Source organism: Melanotaenia boesemani, chromosome 3 (genome assembly GCF_017639745.1).
Source record: "Melanotaenia boesemani isolate fMelBoe1 chromosome 3, fMelBoe1.pri, whole genome shotgun sequence".
Taxonomy (NCBI): Eukaryota; Metazoa; Chordata; class Actinopteri; order Atheriniformes; family Melanotaeniidae; genus Melanotaenia; species Melanotaenia boesemani.
The window spans coordinates 3,846,910-3,859,026 of NC_055684.1; the positions used below are offsets into that span (position 1 = coordinate 3,846,910).

General features: G+C 38.6%; 1 protein-coding gene across 1 annotated transcript in view; it reads left to right on the forward strand.

The window, feature by feature from the left end:
• LOC121637467 (contactin-4) overlaps positions 1 to 12,117 on the forward strand; it is a 171,808-nt gene that overhangs the window by 92,873 nt on the left and 66,818 nt on the right. Inside the window, exons 2-3 of the mRNA XM_041981668.1 lie at positions 1,483 to 1,545; positions 11,450 to 11,595. Of these exons, the coding sequence (XP_041837602.1) occupies positions 11,535 to 11,595 (61 nt within the window). The 5' untranslated portion in view covers positions 1,483 to 1,545; positions 11,450 to 11,534. The remainder of the gene's footprint in view (positions 1 to 1,482; positions 1,546 to 11,449; positions 11,596 to 12,117) is intronic.

Consider the following 12,117-nt stretch of genomic DNA (forward strand, 5'->3'; position numbering starts at 1 on the left):
AAATCACAGACCTTTCATTTGAGCCAGGACATGAATAATTGATCACAGCACTTTTAAGGCTGTCGTTGTTTCTATGTGTAAGTATAGAAGTCTTTACCCAGCTCTTATTTATTTCTATGTTGACAGGAAAAAATGAAAAAAAGAGCAGCAATTTATTAAAATGTGCAAACTTAGATGGAAATGTGGTGTATGAATGCAAAAACAGAGTTTGTATAATTCTAATAAACTTGAAAGTCAATATTTGCTTTTAATGTCTTTATCCTTCGACTCAGCCTGAACCCTCTTCTTTGGATGTTTCTGCCTTTTGTTCCGTTCTTTTTCCAGATGATCCCACACTGCTTTAATAATGTTGACGTCTAGGCTCTATGAAGGAGCCACTGATCTTCTGTCCAGTTCTTCAGTCATGTGACATACCTCAACCTTTTCTCCCGGTTTCCCTTTCTTAAGAATGGCTTTTGGACAGCTGCGTTCCCATGGAAACCATTTTTGATGAAGCTTCATTAAACAGTAAAGCTCAACAGAATGTGCAGATGCATCTTTCAGGTCCTGTGTAAGGTCTTTGCTAGATTATTTTGTCCTGCATTTTGCCAGCTTCTTCAACATTTGAGGGTCATGTCAGGTCTTTGGGAATCACCTTGTTGGTACAAAAATAGTGTTATCTGTCTTATTATCTGTTGTCTTTGAATTTTTCATAAATGCACAAAAAAAAAACATGAACACATAATGTCCTTACAACAGGCCGCTCGAAGCAGTCACTTAAAATAACAAAACAAACTTGTTTTTGCTGAATTGTCTGTAATGTGTAGACACATCACTGGTTGATCCCTTTGCTGACAGGTGGGTGCTTTTTTTCAGCTTCATTTATTCATGGTGAGGTGCTGAGTGGATTAACAAACGAAATTAATGAATGAACAAAAGCCAAATTCTAATAAAAGTGGCTGGCTACAAGGACTGGACTGAAAATGAGTGAATTAAAGCAGCCAATGTCAAAAGAATAACTTTGAAAGACGTTCAGAAAGCTGGAGAATTGTTGCTCAAGAACATTTTCCCCACACAAGCTTTTCTCTTTAAACTAGGGAGCAATGAGCCTCTGATTTTACTGCTAGATGAACAAACTCATATTTAAGGCAGTGTATTTAAGTATAAACTGTTTTAACAGCCAGCTGTAAAATTATTTTTTATGAAATATAATTAGGAATGTATGCTGATAAAGTTAAAATATTTACCCAGGCGCACTTGCTTTACTATTCCTTCATTTTTAATTATTTGTAACCTACATTTGATGCTGTCGTTTGTTAATCACGTACCACCTTCCTAAAACCTGGTTTCCTCCAGGATGCATTCTTACCATTGCTAAATTCTCTTTAAATTTATTTTGGATAATGATTATTATTATAATCTCTCTCTGTATTTTCTCTTTTTTCCTCATTCTATCTCTGTATCTCCAATCCTTTCTTTCTATTGTCTCTTTCTCTCTCTTAGCTGGCAAAGGGAGTGATTGTGTCTTGACTGGGAAAGCAAGAGTGAGCAGACTCCACTTACTCGGTGAGTACTCAGTCAGTGGGAAACATGCTTGACGTTGGCCTTCGTGATTTATTACCTGCTATAAATGACTGCGACCAAAGCTGTTTCTCCAGAGCTGTGGTAGCACACAGTCATCTCCTTTTCTCTGGAAATGCACGTTTATTCTTCTCCCTAATACCTGACGGATTATTGATTAAGGTTGCTGATAAATTCACATTTAGACTTTAAACTAAATGACCCCTTTTTTAAGTTTCAAAAGTACAGTCCAGTGTTTTAAGCTTACAGGGATAAAATAAGATTCAACACACACTGTAATTAATAATCAAACAAACTGCATGAAACAGTGTCACATGTAAGTGTGGGTCTGTCGGAGCTCGCCTCTTTCTGCCTGCCACTGGTTTACAATGATTTAAAAGCAGAAATACTCACAAAAGCCATTTTGATCAAAATCTTCACAAGATATGTCCTCTAGCATCCGATAGATGCCACATGGACATGTGAACAACATAAAAAACATGATTTTCACTAGAGTGGGTCTTTAAATCCTCTTTCTTCCTCATTCTGATGCTCAGTTTGAACTTCCAAAAGTTGTCTTGACCGTGTCTACATGCTCCATTTTAATGGAGGTCATGCCACGTGATTGGCTGGTTTACTATGTGCGTTGAAAAGCAGGTGAACAGGTGGAAGTAACCAGTGAGGATAAAATATCAAGCATAAATTTTTAACTAATTTCTTATGTTTGAATTATAGCTATAAACTATTCTGAAATTTGAAGTTTATTTCTCTGTTTTGTGAATATGCAGAGCTGGATAACAAAAGTTTAAGTTCTTTGTGTCTTCTTTTATCAGTATAGACCCCACATTTAGTCTTTTCAAAAACACACTTCACATACTGTTTGCTGAGTCTGCACTGAACTGACAGAATATCAGCTTTCAGTCGTCTTTTTTCTTTTCTAGTCTTTGATATACTGTTGCACAGTAGGTGGCAGTTTATCACCTGAGCTGCTTGTGGTCCCATGGGCCTAAAGGTTTGCATAGATTATAATCTGATATCAGAAGAAGATATGAGGATATTTATTATGTGACATTTTCTATAGAGAAACAAAGCTGTGAAAATAGTTTAAAATCAATATTAGCTGATGGAGTAATCACAGGAGTGATCAAGATTATGTTTTTCTAGTGCAATGCTGGAATTTACGTTTCTCTTAGAATCCATCCCCATCAAGAAAGAAAAGAAAGAAAAGGCGAAAAGTCTTAATTACTTCACACAAGGCTGCTGAAATTAATTTCTTTAGTCACGTGTTTAACCAATTGCTCAGAGTGTAATGAAGCAGAACATGGCTCAGCATAGTCCCAGGACACCCTCCATGCCCCTTTTATTCTGAGCTAGATTTGTTTGCTCCAGAGTGAGAAGATAATCTTCACAAAATAGGTAACACTTCACTTTGAATACTTATATTTATCTGCATCAATATCAACTCCTCATTTAATCATTTCTCTGCCACTATCCTTACATCACAAGCCAGGGAGAAAAGCAGAGGGAAGCATATTATCTTTGCCTGGGTGTTACTGTAGTAGGGATTATCCCTGACAGATAGTTTCCCTTCCAGGCACCATTAGCTTGGCCTCATCCCATTTGGTATTTTCAACACCTGTGACCAACCATCCAGGAGCGCAAGAATTATTACCGTTGTATTTTTACTAGGCTATGTAAATTCATCATGGGGATCACGAGCAGCTTCTTTAAATTTCTGGATGGTGACCAAGTAACATGTTCCCCAAAGATGAAAAGGGCCAATACATCATTAAAACAGAGTTATGCTGCCTGGCAGGTGAACAGTGCCCATTCCTTCACTTAAATACCTTTTGGGATCCTGACCTGTGCATTTCCATACAATGCATAAATACCTGTATGGCTGAATGCTACCAGCATCTATTAGTAGGAGATGTGTGCGTGTTTGTGTGTGTGTGTGTGTGTGTGTTTATTTGGAGGTGTGCAAAATGAAGTAGATCAACTTAAAGAGGGAGTGGATAGCTGCCTACTCTGAACACAAATTAACATCAATCATCTGGCAGAGCAAGTCTGCTAATTACTTGAAGCTTCAGGGGCTTGTTAGTCAACCTCTGCAATGGACTTTAATCACTCCCATATCCTCACAATCCACTCATCACTCATTCATAATTGATTTCCTCATATTGACAACTGATAGGTCTTTGACTGGTATCTATGAATGAGTTCTGCTTTTGGGAAAAGGTCTGTATTTATACAAAGTGTTTTACCAAAGCGCTTCACAATATACATCACGTATACACACTGATGGCTGACCCATTGCTCAGGGACCCCTCAACATGAGCTCAACGAGCTGAGGATCGAACCGACAACCCTCAGGTTACAAGACAACCACTCTACCCACAGCTCCACGCTGATGGGCTGCCGAGTGCGCGCTGCAATGTGCCTCCATTAGTGCACACAGCGCGACCTCCTGCGTAATAAAAGGTGCCACATGAGGCAGTACAGTAGTCGAAATTTACTTCTCCTCATGTTTTAATGACACAAAACAGCTAAATGATGCCCCAAATACACAAAGGACTTAATCTTTAATCCTTAAGAACAAACTTTCTGGGTTTTAGCCTGCCCTAAAAGAATGTGCCCTCTCCTGGCATTTGAAGGTAGCAGAAAGTAGTATGACAATGAAGAGGCTTGATCTTAAGCTTACATCATGTTTATTGCATTGATTGTTTAATACCAAACTGGAACACATCTGGAAAGTTATGTCAAGAAAAGAATGACCGGCCGATTATAAAAGGCTGGAAGTGAACCTGCAATTCCCGTTGTAGATCGGTATAAGAAAGAATGGCAAGCCTATGTCTGGTCAACTCATCCATCCATCCATTGAAACACTAACTAACTTCACTACATCTAATTAAACATAACTTTTGCAGTGACACATTTATTGTTACCATTAGCCTAAATTACTATCACATGTTTCCAAAGCACATTGCAAACCAGCGCAAAAGATCAGACGGATTTCTTATAGCCTGCATGGTTTCATATACGTCCTCTATTTCCACACTTGACAGCACAGATTAATCTGTGCAAACCTACACATTTTTTGTTGTAAACATGGATGGTTGGTATGAAATTTGCATACGAATGAGGAGTTGGCACTAATGTGAAAAGTTTGCGACCACAGTGGCAAACCACTGAGACCACTGAAGAAACGGCAGCTACCGCTACAGGAACGGCAACGGTTGTTGTAGCGAGAGTGGCAGGCCGTTTGTTGTTTTTGGATCTTGGCACTGCTGCAGTAAAACCTTTTGTTTTGTCACATACCTTGCTTTGCAATCAACTCTAGTGCATCACAGCCAGTAGTCCAGTCATCTGCTCCTCACAGTAAGTGAGCTGCACCAGTTGGTAAATATTGGTCAGAGGCATCTCCTGTGCAGCCCCCAACCGTCTGATTTGCTGAGGTTTAATATAAGCGACTTGTTTTGAAACTTTGTCTTACATCTTGTCACCTCCCCTTTACCTCCTCTGGTGTTCTGGTGCTTTTACCAAATGCATTTACCATTTAGCAAATACTCTTTCATGTCGAAGTTATTCTGGTGACGTTTAGATTTCATCGCTGGAGCCCAGCAATATTTTTATTTGCCTCGTCCACTAATATTTACATCTCCATCTGGTCGAATTTCATTTTGTGTTTGCGACCATCCTGCTCTGCTTCTAAATTCTCCAATGCAACACCACAACACATGTTTTTGTTTTTCCATTCCTGGGTTTCATTCAGTCCATAACACAACACTTTATTAAGACCCTCTTGTCACTTGCTGGTTGGGTTCAAGCAACAGCATTAATGAGTTTGTGGTCTAACAAATTCACTAGGGTTAGAAAATGACTGATTAGGTCATTCCAATTTTCATACTGATATATTCCTAGGCTGGGTAGCAATATTCAATAAATATCTAACTTATGTGCTAAGTATTCATCTCTATCTTTAGGCGTACATTATGTCACAGGCCCTTTGAATGATCATATTAATTCATTTAAACCATTAAAACCTACTAATGAACAAGTCTGCCAGAACATTTTTCACATTTTTGGAGCATTTTTATTTGCTAAACATCAATACAACCCTTATATGCCATATATTGATAAATTAGGAATTTTGTCCATACTTACTAAAGAAACTGCTACAAAAGTGCAGTAACCACAAAAAAAAGAGAAGATCACCAGTTTATTTTACACATATTTTTTTAAATAAACAGGTGCCAAAGCTTTATCCCTTAAAATTATGAACATCAAAAGTGTAAAAAAGTTGGACCAAGTCCTTTCAAACCACACAAAATATTTTAATTTTGTTCATTTCAGTTTTTGAGACATTTTTACAAACAGTAACAAAAGCGAAAATAATATGCAAAAAGACAGCATGTACATAAAATAGAATAGATAGAATAGAATAACTTTATTGTCATTGTACATTATACAACGAAATTGAGTGCAGTCCTACTCGGTGCATGTGTAAATAAATAAATAAAATCAAATAAAAACAAGTAAATAAATCACTGAGATAGAAGTGCAAAGTTAAACACACACACACACACACACACATACACACACATCCATACATCCAACTAATTCATTCATGGCTCCCCAATATTACACAGAAAAGTTGAATGTTGCATTAAAAAAGCACTCAAATTATGGCAGCATTTAAAACTACAATGGCTCTTGGATAAAAACTGTTCTTTAGTCTATTTGTCCTTTCTTTAATTGTCCTGTATCTTCTGCCTGAAGGCAGCAGTGCAAAGTGAGAGTATTCAGGGTGGGATGAGTCCCATAAAATGTTTTCTGCTTTATTAAGGCAGCGGGAACTGTATAGTTCTTCCAGAGATGGGAGAGGGCGGCCAATGATCTTCTGTGCTGTGGTGGTCACCCTCTGGAGCGCTTTCCTGTCCGCCGCTGTGCAGCTGGAAAACCAGGCACAGACACAGTATGTTAAAACGCTCTCAATGGAGCAGCGGTAGAAGGACACCAGCAGTTTCTCACCCAGGTTGTTCTTCTTTAAGAGTCAGAGAAAGTACATTCTCTGCTGGGCCTTCTTCACCAGAGCAGTGGTGTTAGCGCTCCAGCTCAGGTCCTGCTGGATGGTAACGCCCAGAAACTTGAAGGCAGCCACCCTCTCCACACAGTCCCCGCCAATGTACAGAGGCTGAATGTCCATTTTCTTCCTCCTGTAATCCACTACCAGTTCCTTGGTCTTGGTGGTGTTTAGGACCAGGATGTTGTCCCCACACCAGACACAGAGCCGCTCCACCCCTCGGAGGTAAGCCCCACCACAGCGGTGTCATCAGCAAAAGATACTCAAAATTAAAAACCTCTCCAGGTGTTCTCCTTGTAGCTGTGAGCATATGCTAAAATTTTCATTCATCTGAAGAATGCCTTCATCTCCGTCACTCTCCCTTTCACCTATGTTGCTCCCCTGCACTTACTGAAATGAGATGAAGAAGAAAAGCACCATCTCACACAGAAAGAAACATAATTAAGGTTTTTCAAAAGGTTGACTCCTTTAGTCGGCGTGTTTTCAAAAACAAGAAAAAGTTGCTAAAAGGGTTTGAAGAAGTCTGAAAGTCACTAAGTCTAATATGCAAAAGTATAGCCCAACAGACATTATTCTGATCCAGTGTGGGTGGATCAAAAGGTGTGCATGAGACAGAGACGGGTACATAGAGCTTGCCAGTAGCAGATTTCATCATTTAAACTGTAAGAAATAAAAATATGTGAGTGATTTGACTAATGTATTTGGGCATTGATTGTTTTCTTTAAAGTGAGAGTGTTTGTTGACCTGGAACAGTTTTAGTCAGGAGCCTCAATTCAGTTCAGTACAATTACACTTTATTTGTATAGCACCAATTTATGACAAGGTCATCGCAAGACACTTTTACAGATACAGTCCAGTTCAATCCAATTAATAGTCCACTTATAACCTATTTAAAATAAATCCACAAAGTTATAATACAAAATAGTTGCCATGCAAAGAAAACCAACAGATTGCAAAGAATCTCTGTGGTTCACTTCCTCATCCTGGGCATGCACAGAGTTGCAGGTAACAGTGGAGAAAAAACAAAAAAAAAAAGTCCATTTTATTAGGAAGAAAAACCTCCAGCAGAACCAGAACCAGACCCCGGAAGGGCAGACATCTGCCTCGACCTGTTGGAGGTGGAGACGATTGGAAAGAGGGATAAACGAGCCTCATAATTCTGAAAACGAGAAGCACCAAACTATTCATACACAAAGAATAAAGAGGAGGGAGAAAAAGTACAGTGTAGCTACTCGGCGCGGGATCACGGGATCTCCTCAGCAGCGTTAGGGCTCGTTCATGCTTGATGCTAAGTGCACATACAGACAGAGCCTTCTACTCGTCCTCTGCATCTTTTACTTGCAGGTGCGTAACCTGACATGGCAAACGAAGCAGTATCACTGGAAACTGTGGGACAGTGTTGTTCAGTAAAGCTGACCTATGACCAGCAACAAAGAGAAGGAGGAGAAACCAGTAGATGGTTCTGGCCACACAGACCACCACCATCTACTGCGCTGCCTCTTTTTGTGTTGCTTTCTCAGAATGTGCCTCCATGACCCTCCAACTATTGTCTCGCTTGGGTAATAGCATCAATTGAGTAGGGTTAGACATTAAACCCTGCATTATAATGACATCATAAAGGATGCCATTTTGAAACCTTGTTTGCAGTTCCTCTCAGGACCACTAAAGGCTGCACATAATTACAGGTAGTTTTCCCGTTATGAAAATCGGACAGTGTCCCAATAGGGTGAGAAAGACGGTCTAAAATCTTTACGTATGAGCTTCTTTAAGTGAAAAGCACCAAAACATCATTAACATGCAACAGTATTTTCAGTTTTTATATTGGAGTCAAAGTTTTCTTCTTCTCATGTTAAAACACATTGATGTTGGCCAATAACAACATTCATTACAGAAAACCATGTCTGGAAAACACTTCACTTTGATTTAGAATTTCTTAGAGTCCAAAAATAAAAACCTTTATCTCAGTGTAATTACCATATGTACAGTTCGGTCGTTTCTTTAGACTCTTCATCCAGCACCTTAATCAACATATAATTACTTTAGACTCCAAAGTAGGTTTAGAAACACATGACACAAATGTTACTGAAAGAATGGATTATTTCTCACAGCACCCACATAAGCTAAAAGAATATATCACCTGTTCTTACATGGATAAAGTTCCCGCTTTGGTTTTGTCTGGAAGAGGAAAATATCAACTCAGGCAGTCTCATGAGGAAAGACATCTAGCAAATATTCTATCATGGGTCAGTCCTATAATCGACTGAGACTTGTGACAAGTCTGGGCAGAATGACAAACAAAAAGTCAGAAGGTTAAAAAAGTAGAAACCGAATCAATAGCGATGAATGACAAGATGAAGCGTGGATGATCTGTATTGAGCTCCGTAAGAATAAATAATTTACAGCAGAGTAAATCTACTACGTCCTCCCTGCACCAGTAATGCCTGTTTTCCTCTCTCTTTATTCATGATTTATTTAGTTTTGTTACATGCATCTGTGTAACCCAGATTAAAGACAGAACAGGACAAAGAAGAAGATGTAGAAGAATAGCATAACAGAATAACAATGTAAAGCTACAACAATAATCAACAGGGTGTTAACCAATGAACATTCAACTTGAAACATTTCTTCTTGCCAGTAATTCTTTAGGTTTGAAAATCAATTTCTCTTTTTCTTTTACAGAATATTAAGCACAAAGGATTCAAACATGCTCTAAGAGTTTTTTTTGTATAGGGATAGGCCGGGTGCATTCCATCCTTCTGAAAAATAACATGCTTGTTATGGTCTAGTTGGTTGATTTGTCTCCTTATCAACACAGTCAGCAGTCACAGCTGCATCAGCAGACATGACACAAAGCTCACAGAAGCAAATACCATACTTTAAAACCCTCAATGCCCCACTGCAGCAATTTGCATCAATGACCGCACTCCATTTTAGAGTCAGAGCTGCATCTGATCTCGACACGTACTGTGGTCATGATGCAAATGTGCAAAGACTCAGGATGATTTCCACTTTCCTCCCTGGACATTATTAACTGTCTGATGTTAAAAAAAAATAATAATAATTTCATATATCTGAAATCATGTAGAAAAAATTCACCAGAATTAAGGCTGCAAAGACAATCACAATCCTGCATAGAGAGCTGCCTTAAAGTAAGAGAAGCACAGGTGTAATAATGCTGGCTCCATTCCAATTAGAAGTTTTCTTTTATGCATGCTCCAAAACTAACTAGCCTTACTTGCATTAGGTACAGAAGCGTAAACCATCATTAATATACCAGATACCAGAAGTTTTCTTCGTATATTGAAGGTAATATCATTTTTGCAGTGGCATTGCTAATGCTGTTGGCCTTAACAAAATGTGTCACTGCCCGGCGAATAAATTGTTTTCATGGTTTTCTTTTTGTTATTTTTGAGTGTTCTTCTGTTTCAAAGTGGTCAGTGAAACTACTGAATGATTATTGTAGACCTTGTGGAGACTGCTTATACTGTACAAACGTTTTATTGGGCCATTTTGACAACACTTGAAGCAAAGATAGGTCTCCATTTGTAGCCCACATTATGTAGCACATGACAAAATTTATCTATGAAAATTTCTGTTTTTGAAGGCATTTAAAAATAGCTAAACTTGACACACTATTAAAATTTAGTTGTGATGTTTCAAACAAACCATGCTTAGACATTTTTTCATCAGAGGAAACCAGAAGTTTTCTCAGACTGGAAGTCATGCTAGCTGTCACCTGCTAAGTTAAAGTCTATATCCTGAAATAAACTATTAGACCAATAAGCTGAAAATGCTTCACTGTGTCCAGAAATAGGCCTCCCGTTTTTCAAAAGCAGTAAAAGCAAAGTTGAAAAGTAGTTTCAAGCGTTTTAAAAGCTAAATAAGCTGAAATGCTTCTAAGCTAGCTGTTGGCAGTGTAAACTCATATTAAGCAACATATTATGCTTTTTTTTTGCACATACAAACAACTGATATTTTGTCTGATAGATGTTGGACAACATGCAACTTATTTAAAACATCACAAACTAACAGACATGCTTCCAATTAGTTTTTAGCTTACAACTATTACAGCTATCATTACCTTTTATATGCAGAGCCGCCGTATTGGATTTAAAATCATGGCTGGTGAGCTTTCTCTAACTTTTTGAGGCATTCCAGAATATTTTTTTGTACTTGGAACTTGGAAACTGACTTGTTCAAATGGAGATCACTAAAAATGACAATAATGAGTTTACAAGGTTTTAAGAACATGTGCCAATGTTACGTCCAAGCATGCATGTTAAAATACAATCCAAAACCAAAGCTATTTTTGTATCATCTTTATACATAACCTAACACGTTTGGCAAAGTATCATTTAGTTTCTAAAACCATGATTTAACCAAGACGTGTATTTGGTTTTCTTGACCGCAGGTTAAATAGTTTGTCTTCATTCAATGATATTTCTTTTGACAAATGCTGTGTTCATAACATACTATGTATTTTCCAAAAATACATTCAGCCATCAGTTTGAGGAAGCGTAATGCTACCGCTGGCAGGAAGCTCTGCTCATCTGTTGCTGTTCCTTCTTTTTCTCCTCACTTGCTCCATGGAGACAGTGTAGCTGCAATATGTTCGTATACACTAAATATCAGCTCCCTCGGTATCAGCTGCTGGCTCATCCTACAGCATGGACTTTAAGCTCTGCTTATTCATTTGAATGAATTATTAATGGCTCACCGATTTTCCACAAGCCCAAGCCTTTTTTTTTTTTTTTTTCCAGGAGGCTTGATGCAGACTGGATCTCCTCATGTCCACGGTACTCATGTACCCTCTTTGTCTTTTCCCAGTGAAAACAAAGGAGCATTTGCCCTGGAAGAATTCTCCACTCTCTGGCAACTGGATGGGAAGACGGAGAATCTTTGACCTTGGAAAATGAAGATGTTGTTGCCATGGGAACTGTTAATCCTTCTGTCACTCAAAGATTGCCTTGCTGGTGAGATGCCAAGACAAGTCGCCTTTCATGACACACCTGATATGCATGCATCTTTCCCAGGAAGGGTTTGCTTTTTCTTTTGCATGTTTACCTTATCATTTCATTACAAGGGGAGCGATAGCAGGCTCCAGCGGGATCATAATTTTAATAGCTTCTGTATCTGGATGTTCTACTCCCAGGTTTTACATGAAAATGTGAAAAACATTTCAAATCTGATTCCAATTTAGCTTTGGAGAGTTTAACAGAGCATTTCCAAACCATAGGTACAGATAAATTAATGAGTGTGACTTCTGTGGTTTAGGTGGAAGAAGTTGTAATATTGTGTCATAATAGCCTGGTGAGCTGAAGGCTGCAAGAGCTGTGGACCTTATGACTCAGAGTTCATTGATGGTTGACTTCTAGGTACATGCTGATCTTGTCCTCTGCCAACCCCCCTGCAGAGATCATGATATACCCCACCCCACAGTTGCGGGAGATGGCAGCTCTTCTAGAGTTGGATTTTGCCAGCTGTTGCCAACATAT